This window comes from Haematobia irritans, chromosome 4 (genome assembly GCF_050003625.1).
Source record: "Haematobia irritans isolate KBUSLIRL chromosome 4, ASM5000362v1, whole genome shotgun sequence".
NCBI classification, from domain to species: Eukaryota; Metazoa; Arthropoda; class Insecta; order Diptera; family Muscidae; genus Haematobia; species Haematobia irritans.
Window position 1 is genome coordinate 156,285,549 of NC_134400.1, and position 18,982 is coordinate 156,304,530.

At 32.7% G+C, this 18,982-nt stretch overlaps 1 protein-coding gene across 6 annotated transcripts in view; it reads left to right on the top strand.

Moving 5' to 3' along the window:
• The window catches only part of Mp (collagen XV/XVIII-type protein multiplexin), a 1,363,033-nt gene that overhangs the window by 968,546 nt on the left and 375,505 nt on the right, over positions 1-18,982 (top strand). For all 6 annotated transcript variants that reach the window (XM_075303610.1, XM_075303614.1, XM_075303611.1 and 3 more), the window contains 2 exons: positions 1,560-2,129; positions 2,605-2,682. In XM_075303610.1, coding sequence (XP_075159725.1) covers positions 1,560-2,129; positions 2,605-2,682 — 648 coding nt within the window. The remainder of the gene's footprint in view (positions 1-1,559; positions 2,130-2,604; positions 2,683-18,982) is intronic.

The following is an 18,982-nucleotide window of genomic DNA, read 5'->3' on the forward strand; positions in this document are numbered from 1 at the left end:
CCAAAAGGATTGTGAAAAAAATCGATAGAGAATCCTGGGATGCGCTTCAAAAGAAATGTTGGTGGACTTGTACTAAAGTGGAAAAATCTTGATGACGGTTTCCGGGATGCGCTTTAAGAGAAATGCTTATCGAACAACTTCCAATTTTGTTGGCTGGGATTCTTTTTTCGTCCACTTTTTGGAAGGGACACAAAACTGCCAAAATCGCAGTAAAGAACAATTTAAAATTGAGTGCTGGAGAGGTCTTACGATAGCAGCTTTTGGTTATCCTGGAAAATCTAAAGCAATCACGCTTGAATTCCATCACGAATAACTTTGTATCTGAATGGAATGGAACGGAATGGAATGAATCTGTTGGCGGGAAATGACAAATGATAGCAACATGAATTTTGATGCAATACATATTAGTCACCCTATGCAGTTTCATTATATTATACATTCGGAACCGGTCAATTGGTCGTCTAGGTTTGGCGATTTTGACGCCTTTAGACAATTCTTGTGTTAAAGCATGTATAGAGAGCTCGCTTCAACTGACGCATTGGAATACAACATTGAAGCATTTATATGTGAGATACCGGCCAAAATGTTGGAAAGAGTATCCCAAAATTGGACTAAACGCAAGGAAATAATCTTCAAACATCAAATTTAACGTATTTATTTAACGTACTATCGATTCAAATAAGGATTTTATGCAGTTTTTCTGAATTTTAATTTATTTATTTTTTTTTTTTTTTGAAAAAATGTTCTGTAGTTTTTAAAAATTTATATTCTTCAACAGTTTAACAAAACTATTGCGGATGAAATGAGCACAATTTTCTTTTTCAAACTGTGGGTGTTAAGCCAAAACTAGGATTGACTCTATAACTTTTTTGTATAACCATTGAAATGGTATGGCTCCTATATGTTGTGCAGAATTTTGTCTCGCTAACTTTACCAAAATCAAACATGTCCATCATAAATGGTTGCCTTTAAGGGTTGGGCACATATCCAACAATTTTTGGAGGGAAAGCCCCATAAAAATAATTTACAAAGTTGGCTTGTGTCGTAAAAAATTTCCATTTTCCATATGTATGTGTGTGTTATTTTAAGGGGATTTTAAGAAGGTTATATGAAGTTAATGCGGTTAAAATGTTGCTGGCACAGGTAAATGCCGGAATTTCATAAAGATTACATTTCAGAACAATTTCTTTACAACATTGTTTCATATCGTCATCATCCTCATCATCATGATCTTTTTTTTCATCGTCCTTTGGGGTTTTCTCGATATTGTTGTGAAAGGAATCCTCATCTCCCATATCCTTAGTGAAAAGACAAAATCTTCAAGAGTCAAAATGATGATCCGCTTGGGTAACTTTCATAACCAGTGATGCATTAAGCATACATGTGAAACTAACAAAAAGGGAATGTGTTATGATTTGATAAAATTTTGCGAGACAATTTAATTTTCAGGGCCGAAAAAAATAAAATCCCCATACAATATAAGCTCATAATAAAGAAGTTGCTTAATTCTCTAGACATTTGATGGTAATTTTGTTTTGTTTTGTTTGTGTCTTTTCTAGGGTCACACAGGACCACATGGACCGGCTGGTGTTAAAGGTGAACCTGGTCAACCTGGTGTACCGGGTATTAGTGGCTCACCTGGAGCTCCTGGTCTCAAAGGCGATCGTGGTCTACCTGGTGAAATTGGTCCGATGGGACCACCCGGACCACCTGGACAGCTGGTCTATGCAGATACTCCCTTTGGATTACAGAATACAACACAGTGTAGTTGTCCTGCAGGACCACAAGGTCCCATTGGCCCCCGCGGACCGGCTGGCTATGATGGGGCACCCGGTTTGAACGGTGAGCCTGGTCCAGCTGGTTCAATCGGTTTGACCGGCCTGCCTGGCAGTAAGGGCGAGAAAGGCGAAAAAGGCTTGCGTGGTTTGAGTGGACCGAAAGGTGATCGTGGACCCGAAGGTCCACCTGGACAGGCCTTTTTCGCCGGTGGTTTCGAAGGCATGGCTATGAATGGTACCAAGGGTGAGAAGGGTGATAAAGGTATGCGTGGACGTCGCGGCAAACCGGGAACAGCTGGACCAATTGGTCCTCCGGGCAAACCAGGTATTATGGGCGAAATGGGTCATGCGGTAAGTATAAGGACGAAGTTTCTTTTTTCTTCCACATATCAATTCACAGAAAAAATATTAAAAATATTTTTTAATAATATTTTAATTGGATTTTAAAATTGTGTTTTCAATTAAAAATTTAATTTATTCAAATTTATTTTGTAATCAGAACAAAAACCAAGCACACAAATTTATAGTATAAATTAATATACTGTGGTTGAAGAAATTTCATTTAAAAATTTATTGGATCAATTAATTTCACGATTGAGAATAGCAAAATATTTTTTCTGTGTTGAATTAAAGAGAAGGCCATGGAAACGAAGATATATGAAGATTATTTGAATTTAAATGTAAAACAAGCAAACCATCTTCTATGGATTGAATATTTTTGTTTTTCAGTATTATGATAATTTTTGAATATTTTCTTTCCATGTTTCTTAAATATTTTTCATATTTATTAAAAAAAAAAAACCAAAATGTTTTTATACATTCACAGGGTCGACCCGGTATGCCAGGACCAAAAGGAGATATGGGACCTAAAGGATCTAAAGGCGATTCCGGTGGCCGAGAAGGGGTAAGCTAGTAATTAATTAAAAATATTTGATTTGCATGCCTCACTCCATTGCAAAATTTCCACATATCCGTTTTGAAGAGGAAATAGTTTGCAAACTGTCGATAGTTACATTTTAAAGATATGTTTGATTATTAATTTCACCATATGGTCCATTACTGCTGAAAGCAGGGACATCATCAGAGGGGTCGTTGGCCTGAACCATTTGACGTTTTTTCATACCCACATGGCCAACCACACTCAAAAACAGTGAACCCACCAGAAAGGAAAATTTTGGATAATTTTAGAAAATGTTAGTTAATTTGATTGATAACGATTGAAGAAAAAATAAACATTCATAACACAAAAACGAAATAAAATCTTGACAAAATTTTCTATAAACAAATTGGATAAAATTTTCTATAAAAAATAATATTTGGATATTTTCTATAGAAATATAATTTTGACAAAATTTTTTATAGAAATAAAATTTTGACAAAATTCTCTTTAAAAATCAAATTTTGACAAAATTTTCTATAGAAATAAAATTTTGAAAAAATGAATTTTGACAAAATTTTCTATAGAAATAAAATTTTGAGAAAAATTTCTATAGAAATAAAATTTTGACAAAATTTTCTATAGAAATAAAATTTTGACAAAATAAATTTTGACAAAATTGTCTATAGAAATAAAGTTTTGAGAAAATTTTGTATAGAAATAAAAATTTAACAACATTTTCTATAGAAATAACATTTTAAGAAAATTTTCTATAGAAATAAAATTTTGAGAAAATTTTCTATAGCAATAAAACCTTGACAAAATTTTCTATAGGAATAAAGTTTTGACAAAATTTTGTATAGAAATAAAAATCTTAACAAAATTTTCTATAGAAATACAATTTTGACAAAATTATCTATAGAAATAAAATTTTGAGAAAATTTTCTATAGAAATAAAATTTTGACAAAATTTTCTATAGAAATAAAATTTTGACAAAATTTTCTAGAGAAATAAAATTTTGACAAAATTTTTTTGTAGAAATAAAATGTTGACAAATAAATTTTGACAAAATTTTCTATAGAAATAAAATTTTGAGAAAATTTTCTATAGAAATAAAATTTTGACTAAATAAATTTTGACAAAATTTTCTATAGAAATAAAGTTTTGACAAAATTTTCTAAAGAAATAAAATTTCGACAAAATTCTCTATAGCAATAAAACTTTGACAAAAAAAATTGTGACAAAATTTTCTATAGAAATAAAGTTTTGAGAAAATTTTGTATAGAAATAAAAGTTTAACAAAATTTTCTATAGAAATACAATTTTGATAAAATTTTCTATAGATATAAAATTTTGACAAAATTTTCTAGAGAATTACAATTTTCACAAAATTTTCTATAGAAATAAAATTTTGACAAAATTTTCTAAGAAATAAAATTTTGACAAAATTTTCTATAGAACAAAAATGTTCACAAAATTTTCTTTAGAAATAAAATGTTGACAGAATTTTATACAAAAATAAAATTTTGAGAAAATTTTCTACAGAAATAAAATTTTGACAAAATTTAAGGAAGAAACCAACAACGAAAAAAAATTTGACAAATTTTCTGTAGAAATAAAATGTTGACAACATTTTCTACAGAAATAAAATTTTGACAATATTTTCTATAGAAATAAAATTTGGCAAAATTTTCTATAGAACAACAATCTTGACAACATTTTCTATAGAAATAAAATTGTGACAACATTTTCTATAGAAATGAAATTTTGACATAATTTTCACAAAAATTTCTACGGAAATAAAATTTTGACAACATTTCCTAGATAAAGAAAATTATGACAAAATTTTCTACAGAAATAAAATTTTGACAACATATTTTAAACAAATAAAATTTTGACAAAATTTTCTATAGAAATAAAATTTTGACAAAATTTTCAACAGAACAAAAATTTTGAAAAAATTTTCTATAGAAATAAAATTGTGAAATTGTAAAATTTTTCATGAAATTTAGTTTATAGAGTAAAGTTTCCAATGTGCTAGATTTAAAAGACATTTTTAAACATATAAAACATTATAATTGGCAATATAAATATTTATTTCGAAAAGTTAAAGACACAATCTCTGCCTTGATAAACATCTAGCATAAACAACGTCACTAATAATCAAAAAAAAAAAAAAAACATCAAAAACGAACAAACATGTCAATAATATGCTCAATTAAGATTAACTTAGCTTAACTCAATTCATGCCCAAAGAAGTTACGTTAATATTTTAAAGTCTACGTGGAGAAATAATGGAAACAACAAAGATGAAAAACGACAACTCTTCACAGGAGAGTATACACAAGTGGCACTCAATGATAGTAATTCCATAAAATGTATTTTCTTGACAACATACAGAATTATATGTCATCAGGAAAATTGTCAAAATCCTTAAAAATGGAAATAGCAAACAAACCTTAACGAAACACACAATGTCGCCAAACAGGTACAATCAAATTCATCTCTGCCGCCTATCAACACAATCCAATCCCTGGTGGGGGGTCAGTGGCAGTATATCGTATAGAAATATCTTTCGGTAAATGGGGAATACTTTCGTATTTTTGGGGGCCTTTACAATTTTGGGTAAAATATTACAAAAGAGTTAATTTAAAAATACAAGGTGGCTGATATGGAATGCAACAAAGCAAAACTCTTCACTTTTAATGTTATTGTTCAGCAGAATGAATGAATATCGGTTATCTATGGCACGAACTATGGTCTTTAAAAGGCCAATAAAAACAACACAATCTGCACGAAATAAGGATAATTATTCTCTGGGTTAACATTCAGGCCCCTGGATCTAGCTCAGTCATATGCCATCCTCAGGACTCTCCGCTCCTCTGCAGAGTCTGTTAGAATCCGTTCCCTGCAACAGTATTATAACATCGTCAGCGTAATAGACTGGTTCAAATCACTCCTTAGCTAGAATCCTTGGTAGGCCGTGAGTAGTTATTGCTCACATTAGTGACGGTAGTGTACCTCCCTGTGGAGTTTCACACTCTACATTGGTCACATTGATCACATCATCTCAGTCTAACCTTTTTAATGATCTGGGCACCTGAAACTGTTCTACGTACAGCTGGCGGGTATGACTAGACAGATAAAGACCTCTCTGTAATATGTACCAGTTTATGTAGGGCGGTCTCCACCGATCGCCCTTTCACATAGCATAGCTTTTTATCATGGTAGCAACCACGTGTTCCAAATCTTCAGGAAGAATGATGTAGTATTTGGTGAAGCGCCTTCTTGAGATCAACGACATATCAGTAATTTTTAGTACCAACCATAATGCCTCAGGCGCAAAACTCCAACGGATTTAGAACCGCATATTTTGGTGGTCATTATGTGGTAGAAATGAAACGTGCAATCTCCTTTTTAAGTCATTCTTAGTTGACGCGTCCTGATTGCTATGTGGTTGAGTTCTAGTGTCGATGGTTTGCGGCCAGGTCTTCAATGACCTTCCCGATAAGATTCGACATTTCTCGATGGCTTAAAGTGTTGTGTGACCATCGGTTGACACCCTTATCATCGGAGGCGCTTGAGTACTGGAAAACAATTAAAGGTGTAAGTTTTCAGCTGACCTCTCAGGCCGGGAGGAGAAAACGTTACAAACGGTAGGCGAGGACAGCCAGCACATTAGCGTAACAAAAGAAATGGTCAAAGGGGCTATAAAAAGCTTCTTAGAATTTAAGTCGCATGGACCTGATGGGATGTTTCCGGCACTACTTCAAAACAAAGTGGGCTACATAGCGCCGCACTTACCATAAATTTATACGGCTAAGATTCGGATACACTCCAAAATCCTGGAAGTAGGCAAGAGTAGTCTTCATACCCAAACCAGGGAAAGCGAGTCTGTTGCGCTGACGGTGTTATAATACTTTTGCAGACAAGGGATCCTAGCAGACTATGCAGGAGGGTGGAACGGATTCTGATGATGACATATAACAGCCCATGGGCCTGAATGTCAGCCCGGAGAAGACAAAATTATTGACTAGAAGGACTAAAATTGTCCAATATAGTCTGATAAAAATAAAGTACTTTGCAGTAACCTTGGATAAGAAAAACAATTGGAAGAGCAACATCAAAGAGAGATATTGGGCATTGTGCAGAAAAGCGGTGGGCTATATTTGGGGCTTGAATTCAGCGGTGACACCCTGGTTATATGAGACCGTAATAATGCCACAGTTGACATACGCGTCGATAGTCTGGTGAACATCAATGGAGAGTACACTTCCTCTCCACATAGAAATTTACAATGGGTCCAACGAACATGTTGTCTTGGCATAACAGGTGCAATGAAAACCACGTCAGCCAGAACCTTGGAGACTATAGTGGACTTAAGACCTATAGAAGTTCAGATCGAAAACGTAGCCACCACGGTTGCGATGAGATTGAAGATGTTGAGAGAATGGAAGGAAAAACGAAACATGACGAACCATCAAAGGATAATAGGAGAGATAGATGCTGGGTGAAATTGTGATAATACATAGCTGTCAAGTGTGACATTCTGATGCCTGTATGATGACCCTGGGAGAATGGGGCTCCAGAACAGATACCAGAGAGAAATAACTGCTACACCGAGGGATCGAAGATGTGTGAGAGGACTGGACTGGGCGTATATATGAAGAACTAAAACACTAAAATCCTGTTCCGATTACCTGTGGTCCGGTAATCGGAACAGGATTTTAGCACAATACTCCAGGCAGAATGTCTTAAATGGTTCGGAAGTAACACCAGGCCATGTTGAACATGTTCACAGATTGCTAGCAGGTAATATCAGTCTTTACGATTCGATTGCGAACCGTATTGGAATGCAAAAGCATGATAAAAGAATACGTGGAATTCAGCAGGATCTGCATCATATGGGTGACGGGACATGCCAGAATAAAAACAAACGTAAAGACAAATGAACTGGCGATAAGAGCTGAACCTGGAGAACGCAAAGCTCATAGAGACAGAGCCCATAGGGCAAGGGAGACGCGAAGCGGACCAATGCAATATTCGGAAGGGCGACGAAAATACTATGGGGACCCATTGTGGTGCAATGGTTAGCATGCCCGCCTTGCATACACAAGGTGTGGGTTCGATTCCTGCTTCGACCGAACACCAAAAAACTTTTCAGTGGTGGATTATCCCACCTCAGCAATGCTGGTGACATTTCTGAGTATTTCAAAACTTCTCACGGAAATGTGGAACGCCATTCGGACTCGGCTATAAAAAGGAGGTCCCTCGACATTGAGATTGTATTATCCCACCTCAGTAATGCTGGTGACATTTCTGAGTGTTTCAAAGCTTCTCTAAGTGGTTTCACAGAAATGTGGAACGCCATTCGGACTCGGCTATAAAAAGGAGGTCCCTCTACATTGAGTTTAAAATGGAATCAGGCAGCCACTGGGTATTACAATGGACTGGATAATCTAAGTGAGCCTAATACATCGGGCTGCCACCTAACCTATGGGGTGACCCAGATAAGAAAACGACTGGAGAACAACTCAAGAAGGGTAGGACGACAGGCAGGAGGACCGTGGGAATATGACTGGGCACTTAGGATTGAGAGAAAATAAGTTCCGAATAGGGACAGGAAAGAATGGTGCATGTCGTTTGAAGATGATAAGACCATAGAATGCTACCTTTGCCACTGCCCTGTCTTTACTAGAAAAAGGGTGAAGTGGGGATTCGGGATTTGGACCAGCTTGGAAAAAGTGACTGGGAACACATTAAAGAATTTCTTAGAGACACAGAGTACGAAGGGTACGATGGAAAGAAGAAGTTGGAACGCACTACAAGCCGAATACTGGCTTAGGTGTATTTCAGCTGATATGAGACAGGGCAACCTGATTACTATTTTCAACCTAACTGTGAATGACCCGAAAGAAACAACTTTAGCAAGAAAAGACATCACCGTTGGTCGAAAACTTCAATTTCAAGAAAATAATATATTTTTTTCGCCAGGCTTAGCATTTGTCCATATATATTTGATTTTCTTTTAGTTGTCTTGCCAGGGCCTCTTGAAATTTCACGTCCAGTCATTTTCCACTACCATTTACTCATTTTCCATTTCCTAACTACTCTGCCACATCAAAACCAAAGTCAAAGCCAGAAGTGGAAGCATTTCAATGACGTAGTTCAGCAATAAAAACAGCATTCTTATGTTAACCTAAATTTTGACAAACAACTACACGAGAGGAATATCTTCGGCGTGGTTGAAAGGCCACTTGGTTCCACTAAAGTTCGGTGAGGATGAGGAAGCATATTTGAAAATTCATCTTGCATTTTTTTTGTTAAAGCTATTAAATTCAGCAGGTAGAACTGACAGAACTAAAAACGAAATAAATTCGTTATGGCTCCAACAAAAAAAAAAATGAAACTCTCACCGAAAAAGCATAAAGGACGGGGGAAAAAATACAGGAAACTTGAATACAAAATAACCCAAGATGAAAGCTACAAATCGCCGCCTCTTTCAACACAACAATTTGAGGGTACACCAAATAGGACGAAAAGAAAAACTCAAATTTGATGAGAAAAAAATCCACTGACAAAATGAGTTAAAAAAAACACACACAATTCTCGGTAGTCAGGAAGAAGGATAAAGCGAAGTACTGCAAATTGAAATGAAAATGAAATTATTTTCCAGTTTACTCATTCATCCAGTTTACAACTATGTACCGTCTATCCCATACAGAGGGAGAGAAAGAGGAGTTTTAACATCAAAAACTTGTTTTCATATGCAGATATCACTTAGATTTTTAAGTATTTCTTTTTCTCCATACACTTAGCCCTCCTATGTGATTTTTATGGGGTTTAAAAAACATACTGAAATAAGTACGACTGAATTTTAAATACTCATACAATAATTTTCTTTGAAATCATCTCTTCGTAATGGATTGTTATTAGGGTTGCTTTTTATATTTCGGGATTGAAAAAAAGAACAAATGTTAATTACAGAAAATCTCTTCAACCTTAAAAAAAATCGCTTCTCTAACATATGTTCCAAACATATTTCGCAGGAAGCACATATATTATTGGATACGGCCGAAACATTAATATGTTTGTTTTATGTGAACATTTATATGTTTGGAAGCATTTTGAGCCCTAAAATATTATATGCTTGGAAGAATTTCCCCCAAAGAAGATTGTGCTCATCCCTTCACATAATTTCACTTCCACGAAATGTTGTTGTTCTTTTTTAGTTCTGTAATACAAATAATGTTGAAGAAATTATTAAATTTAATAAATTTTTTATATTTTACCTTTCGCCTGGACGGAGAATCGAACCGAGGACCATACAGTTTGTAAGCCAACACGGACGGATATGCTCAGATCGACTCAAAATTTTACCACGACCCAGAATATATATATATATATATATATATATATATATATATATATATATATATATATATATATATATATATATATATATATATATATATATATATATATATATATATATATATATATATATATATATATATATATATATATATATATATATATATATATATATATATATATATATATATATATATATATATATATATATACTTTATGGGGTCTTAGAGCAATATTTCGATGTGTTACAAACGGAATGACAAAGTTAATATACCCCCATCCTATGGTGGAGGGTATAAAAACATATTTTTCTAACGCTGTTTATATGTCAAAGTATTGCCCAATAAGATCTATACAAGTGTGCATGCGTTTGAACCAATTATCGATGGACTTTTGTCACTCTGATTGAGGTATCACCCAAATATGCATTCTGAACGCATCAACCGTCAACATAGAAGTCATTCGATGCCAAGTCAAGACGAAAAAGACTGTTTTTCATATGTTTGGGTGTAAAAATTATATGTTTGGAACTCAAATTGTTAACACAATATTTTTAAGTGCAAGCATACAATGTTTATAAACTAGCATAACATGTTTGGGACATATATGTTAATATGTTAGAACATATTATGTTTGGGACATAAACTTTTTGTAAATATAATATGCTTGGATGCAAACTTATATTAATTTAGAAATAGCCTATAAACATATATGTGTTTAGAAAGAGAGACCTAGAGGGTATGCTGCATGTAAAATAATGGAAGTAACCAATCGGCGCCTTAAAAATATATCCACACACAGAAAATTTCATTAATTATACCCTGCGCCACACTGTGGAACAGGGTATTATAAGTTAGTGCATATATTTGCAACACCCAGAAGGAGACGAGATAGACACATGGTGTCTTTGACAAAAATGCTTAGGGTGGGCTCCTGAGTCGATATAGCTATGTCCGTCTGACCGTCTGTCCGTCTGTCCGTGAACACATTTTTGTAACCAAGGGATTAGGTAGTAATTTAAGCCCAATCGACTTCGAATTTGGCACAAGTATGTGTTTTGGGTCAAAATAGAACCCTATTGATTTTGGAAGAAATCGGTTCAGATTTAGATATAGCTCCCATATATATCTTTCGCCCGATATGCACTTATACGGCCCTAGAAGCCTGAGTATTACCCCAATTTGGTTGAAATTTTGCACTAGGAGTACAATTGGTAGTATAGTCAAGTGTGCAAAATTTTATTGAAATCGGTTCAGATTTAGATATAGCTCCCATATATAGCTTTCGCCCGATTTACACTCATATGACCACAGAGGCCAATTTTTTGCTCCGATTTAGTTGAAATTTTGCACAGGGAGTAGAATTAGCATTGTAGCTATGCGTGCCACAGTTGGTTGAAATCGGTTCAGATTTAGATATAGCTCCCATATATAGCTTTCGCCCGATTTACACTTATATGACCACAGAGGCCAATTTTTTGCTCCGATTTGGTTGAAATTTTGCACAGGGAGTAGAATTAGCATTGTAGCTATGCGTGCCCAATTTGGTTAAAATCGGTTCAGATTTAGATATAGCTCCCATATATAGCTTTCGCCCGATTTACACTCATATGACCACAGAGGCCAATTTTTTGCTCCGATTTAGTTGAAATTTTGCACAGGGAGTAGAATTAGCATTGCAGCTATGCATGCCAAATTTGGTTGAAATCGGTTCAGATTTAGATATATCTCCCATATATAGCTTTCGCCCGATTTACACTCATATGACCACAGAGACCATTTTTTGACTCCGATTTAGTTGAAATTTTGCACAGGGAGTAGAATTAGCATTGTAGCTATGCGTGCCAAATTTGGTTGAAATCGGTTCAGATTTAGATATAGCTCCCATATATATGTTTTTCTGATTTCGACAAAAATGGTCAAAATACCAACATTTTCCTTGTAAAATCGCCGCTGCTTAGTCCAAAAGTTGTAAAAATGACTCTAATTTTCATAAACTTCTATTACATATATATTGAGCGATAAATCATAAATAAATTTTTGCGAAGTTTCCTTAAAATTGCTTCAGATTTAAAAGTTTCCAATATTTTTTTACTAACATTGTGTTCCACCCTAGTGCATTAGGCGACTTAAATTTTGAGTCTATAGATTTTATGATATTTAAATGTATGTATTTGGGACAAACCCCCCAACACATTTGACGGATGTGATATGGTATCGAAAATTTAGATCTACAGAGTGGTGCAGGGTATAATATAGTCGGCCTCGCCCGACTTTAGACTTTCCTTACTTGTTTTATTTTCTACCAGTGTATGCCCTAAAGTGAAACATAATATGTTGGAACAATACAAACAATATTTTGTTTGGACCAATCCTGAAAATATATATGCTTGAAGCAAAATGTGTTTGGGGTATATGTTACAGAAGCGAGTTGTTTGAGGGTGTACGGTGGATGATCCATCAGATCGTTGTTTAAGGTTCTCAAAAATGCAGTTGTTTGAGATGTGTGAGAGCTCGCATTGTCTTCTTGAAGAACGATACGCCTTCGGCGGTTGGTTTTCCTGATTTCTTGGAATACAACTAACAGACAAATGTTAGTATACTACTCAGAATTCTGATCTGCGTTGTTTTAGTCATAGCATATCCAGTTTTTCTGAAAAAAACAGGTGATTATTTCCTATGAAGTGTGCAAGCAACTTTTGATGGATTTTGCTCATCTTGAAATGCCAATACAGTCGATTGCTGCCAATACAGTCGACTGCTGTAAATCAACGATTCGTCACCAGTCACGATGTCATAAACGTGTTTCGAAGCACCGCGATCGTATTTTTGGAGCATTTATTTCCACCTATCGCCACTATCCCTTTTTTGGGCCATTGAACAACTTTATGGGATCCAACACAAACAAAAGTTTTGACGGCCAAATGTTCATGCAATATTGCATGTATGTTGGTGGCACTAATACCTTAATATAAAAACAAAATAATTTAAATAATAAGAATTTGACAAAATTTTCTATAGAAATAAAATTTTGACGAAATTTTCTAAGCAGCAAAAAGAGCGTCGCCAAAAAAGTTGAGAAAATGTTTTTGTTTTTGGATCCGGAAATGGTGCCAAATTGGCGCATAAGCGATGAATTTAACATGGGCTTGTCATAGGACGGATGTCCACCATTTCAATAGCCGTTTCACTGAATTTGCATCACTTCTTAAGGTGTGATTCGAATTCAGTGTTTTGGATGTGAATTAAAAATTTTTGTAATATTTTTTATAATACTTTATGATTTTTAATTCTTTCTAATGCTTGTCTAATGTATTTTCAAGAATTCGCAATTATTCTGGAATGGATTTTGCATTGTTAAACATTTTATAAATTTAAATAATTTGTAACATTTTATTATTACCCTGTTTTTAACCCATTTGAAACAAAAAAACCTAAAGTACCCATTAAAAATATGAAAAAAAACGCGTTATAAAAAATTGAATTAAAGAACTTCCTGTGTAGTTAATATAAAGAACATCTTTGGGAGGACATTTTTGGAAGTGCTTTTAGAGTTGTGCCTTTAGAATAATTTCAAAGCTTTTTGCTGGGTATAGAAATAAAATTTTGCAAAATTTTCTATAGAAATAAAATTTTGACAACATTTTCTATAGAAATAACATTTTGACAAAATTTTCTATGTAAATAAAATTTTGACAAAATTTTCTAAAGAAATAAAATTTTGACAACATTTTCTATCAGGGATGGAAAATGCAGTACTATAGTACTACTTTCAATACTTTTTCACCCTCGTCAGTACCGTAGTACCTACGCGAATGATTTAGTACCTTTTGTGTAAACATTTTTGAGTCGATATCAGATTTATGGTACAATAGTTTTTACAAAATATTTTAATATTTTGAGAAAGTCTTTAACAAACTTATTTGCTAATAGTCTCTTACAAATTTGGCAAAACAGACAAGTTCATGCGGGAAAAAAATCTCGATTTTCTAAACGCCATAGAACAATATTTATTGAATTTGAAGAATGTTTTAGTAGAAAAAAGTATGTGATTCTATATTACGCTTCCACACGAATATTTTCTAGATAAGAAGTTATCGATCCCATACTAAAATAATCCAAACCATTACAGTCACTGTCGAAACTTGAGACAAAAATAATCTACCAACACTTGGAGAAAATCTTATCAAATACTACCAAAAAATATTATTTTCCAAAAATATATTTCTTTGATTTCAGCTTAAAACCATGCATTGACTAAACTACAAGTGTAGCTTAACCAACAGAGGAAAATAATGTTTGTCAAATTTATTTGGGCAAAGCCCTATAGACTGCAAATAAATTTGCCCAAATAAATTTGACAAACATTCTTTTCCTCTGTTGGTTAAGCTACATTTGTAGTTTAGTCAATGCATGGTTTTAAGCTGAAATCAAAAAACAACAACACTGCTTACAGAACAAAACCAACAATAACAAAACAAAACGAAAAATATATTTCTTCAGAAAGTTTTATCAAAATTTTATTTCTACAAAAAATTTTGTCAAAATTTATTTCTGTGGAAAATTTTGTCAATATTTTATTTCTTTAAAAAATTTTATCAAAATTTTATTTTTATAGAAATTTGTTCGTCAAAATTTTATTTTTATTGAATATTTTGTCAAAAAAATTTTAATAGAAGATTTTGACAAAATTTTATTTCTTTAGAAAATTTTGGCAAGATTTTATTTCTATAGAAGATTTTATCAAAATTTTATTTTTATATAATTTTTTTTTTTTATAGAAGATTTTGTTAAAACTTTATTTTAATTGAAAATTTTGTCAACATTTTATATCTATAGAATTTTTGTCAAAATTTTATATCTATAGAATTTTTTTTCAAAATTTTATTTGGGTACAAAATTTTGTCCAAATTTTATTTCTATAGAAAATTTTGTCCAAATTTTATTTCTATAGAAAATTTGTCAAAATATTATTTCTATAGAAAATTTCGTCAAAATGTTATTTCTATAGAAAATTTTATCAAAATTGTATTTCTATAGAAAATTTTGTCAAAAATGTTGTCAAAATTTTATTTCTATAGAAAATTTGTCAATTATAAATTAATGGTTCTTCAAGCTCGAGGTCTTTTTAAAATATTTTATTTATTATTCCCAATATTTCGCGATTACGATATTGAATCGCTTCCTCAGGGGTCTACAATAGATTTATAGAAATTACATTTCATAAATATCACAGTATTAAACATTTAATAATTTAAATAAGTGTAAATCTTAATTACTTTTAGTTAATAATCTCAAATGGTATTATAGGATAATATAATTATACAAAAAAAAATCGGACAGACATATCTTAATCTCATTTTTCAAGTATCAGGCGAACAGAAAAATTAAAACAGCAACACAACCAATGACTTACATGTATAGTATCCACAACACAAAATACTTAAAGCTACTGTAGATTCACTACCCTCGTCAGCTGTCTGTATTGCACTGAGTTGTTTTTACTATTGCACGATGATCACTACCATGTATTTGTTGTTTCCTTTTCCGAAGCAAATGCCTGTAACAGTGAGCGATGTTTTCTGTATCAACTTTGAAGTTCATTCGTTTGCTTGCAGGTACATTGTTTATGTGAAGTGTTTCTAGTGTAAACCTTTTGCTGTAATTATTCTCTCTTTCTAATATTCTTACGTCGTCAAAGTTTGGGGTATGATTGTTTCTCGCACAGTGGTCTGCTAGTGCCGTTTTTGTGGTATTCGAGTTGGTGCGTAATTTAATATCCGATTTATGTCCTGAAATTCTTGTTTTTAATTTGTTTTTGGATGTTCCTACATAAACTTTTTCACATTTTTCTTTATTATTTCCACCACACGGTATTTCATAAATCGTATTATGTTTTTCCATAGTGGGGATCTTGGTTTTCATGTTGGAAAATAATTTTTTGAGAGTATTGTTTGACTTGTGTGCTAAAGTGTATTGTCCTTTATCAAATATTTCAGAGTTGGTAATTCGTTCTGATAATTTGTTCTAATTTTATTTATCAAAATTTTATTTCTATAGAAAATTTTGTCAAAATTTTATTTCTAGAGAAAATTTTGTCAAAATTTTATTTCTATAAAAAAATTTCTGAAAATTGTATTTCTATAGAAATAAAATTTCTACCAAATAGTAGAATTCTACCAACTGTAGCGACCGTGATGACAATGCTACGATAGTCTTTGTAGGCGGATATAAAACTAAAACAAAAAAATATTTAAAATTGGGGTTAACTCAACAAAATTTAATATATTTTCTTTAAAATTGAGTCTAAGGGAGCTCTTGTCAATAATCTTCCAATGGAATTTTTGTTGATTTTGGTGAACAATACTTTTTCGCTCAAATATATACCTTTTTTGTACTTTCTTAAAAAGTGTATTTTCCATCCCTGTTTTCTATAGATGTGAAATTTTTTCTATGGAAATGAAATTTGGACAACATTTTCAATAGAAATAAATTTTTTACAAAATTTTCTATAGGTATACAATTTTAAGCTACCTTTGTAGTTTAGTCAACACATGATTTTAAGCTGAAAGCAAAGCAATAAAATATAACATTTGGAAAAAAAAATTTCTATAGAAAAAAACTTCAATTGTTGTTTTCATTTCAGTTTAATTTGGTAGATTTGTGGTAAAATTTTCTTTAAATTTTGGAAGATTATTTTCGTTACGAGTGGCAACCGTCATTGCAACACTTTGGTTTATAAATTAGTCATTTTTGCTTATTTTTTTAGAGAATTTACATAGAACAACATTTTAATTTTATTTTTTAATTTAATTTATTTTTTTTTAATTTATTTTTATAACAACCTGAAGATGCTTGTCATACCAATCAACGAAACTCTATGTGTTCATGTATCACATTACAAGGTTTCCTCGAATGAAGTTATTGTATTTGATCCATGGTGGAGGGATTGAGGGTTTGGTCCTTCCGAATTTAAGGCTGTATTTTCTATGTTTGTTTTACTTTAAAGTTTATAAAAGTTTTCAATTACCAAAGATTAGTGATGATTTCTCATTCCCATGGTTTTTCAATTTCTGAATCATTCACATTTTGCGATGTGTGCCAAAAACCACAAAAGCTACTCACAAACTCTTCTTTCAAAGAGCACTGAATATTTCACCAAGTCATATTGTAAAAATGCAGTCGCTGTCGATTGGTCCTTTGTAGCAAACAGGTAAACTTTAAGAAAACGGTACGTGTGTCGGTGTGTGTGTGTGGTAGGATTTTAACGACCAATAAAGACTCACTTTAAACCACAACACAAACCTCTCGAAGTTACCGAAGTGTGCTACTTGGAATAGGGACTTGGGCTTTGGCAGTATTTCGAATATGACTTTACTCCACATTGTATGAATTTTCTTCTCGACTACTTGAGAGACTCATTATGTCAAATACGTAAGCATGTGAGGGAATAAGCGTTTTAGTGGTGTACTTATTTGCTCAAGGATTTGTATCTTTGGTCTATGGAATTGTGAGCAAGGGATGTTGGTGCTAACGGATTTTTGAAACTGTAGAATATTGAGTTAACAAATCTCCTCTACAAATTTTCAAGCAAGACAATTAAGAGGCCTTTAAGTTTTACTTTAGCTTTTACCTACGTGTACAAGTAAGCAATCCTTTTCCGCAAACTAAACCTACTGAAATATCAACACTTGATTTGAGAAATTAAAGGAAAAAGCCCTAGCACAAGTACCATATGATACACTGAACAAATGCAGGCTCGGGCCACTCTACCAAAATTTGGAGAAAATTTTACCAAAAAACTACAAAACAAACTTTTATTTCCATAGGAAAAATGTGTCACAAATGTATATTTTGTCAATATTTTATTTCTATAGAAAATTTTGTCACAATTTTATTTGTATAGGAAAAATTTTCTACATCTTATTTCTAAAGAAAATTTTGTCAAAATTTTATGTCTATAGAAAATTTTGTCAAGATTTTATTTTTATAGAAAAAGTAATGTAATGTAAACATTTTAGTCCTATAGAAAATGTTGTCAAAATTTTATTTCTATAGAAAATTACGTCAAAATTTTATTTGTATAGAAAATTGTTAGTTTATTTATTTTTATAGAATTTTTATACCCTCCACCATAGGATGGGGGTATATTAACTTTGTCATTCCGTTTGTAACACACATTGCTCTAAGACCCCATAAAGTATATATATTCTGGGTCGTGGTGAAATTCTGAGTCGATCTAAGCATGTCCGTCCGTCCGTTCGTCCGTCTGTTGAAATCACGCTAACTTGCGAACGAAACAAGCTATCGACTCGAAACTTGGCACAAGTAGTTGTTATTGATGTAGGTCGCATGGTATTGCAAATGGGCCATATCGGATCACTTTTACGTATAGCCCCCATATAAACCGACGCTCAGATTTGGCTTCATCCGATCTGGTTAAAATTTGGTACGTGGTGTTAGTATGACAACCATGCAGGAATTGGTCCGTATCGGTCAATAATTATATGTAGCCGCCATATAAACCCATCCCCAGATTTGACCTCCGGACACTGAAAAAACAGTGAACCCACCAGGAAGAAAACTTTTCATTAATTTTAGAAAATGTTGAGTATTTTTAGAAATTTTTAACTAAACAGTATTACAAGCGCTGGCATCGCGCCGATATCACAAAAATAAGTAAATATTTTTCGACCTATTCAAGATAATTTATTAGACATAAATAATTTTTTTCGCTTTTTAAAGAAAATTTTGTAGTTTGAAGGAAAAAATTGGAGTTCAAAATTGCAAGAAAGTCTTTAGTGACATACGAAGTTCATAATGGACGCTTTTGTAGTAAATTTTACAAATTTGAAGAAATAATGAACTATTTAATGACAAATATGAATTTAGTAAAGCTCTGTCCTTAATTTGTGTATAATTTTTTCCCGTCTTTTAGTTCATTTAACTAACG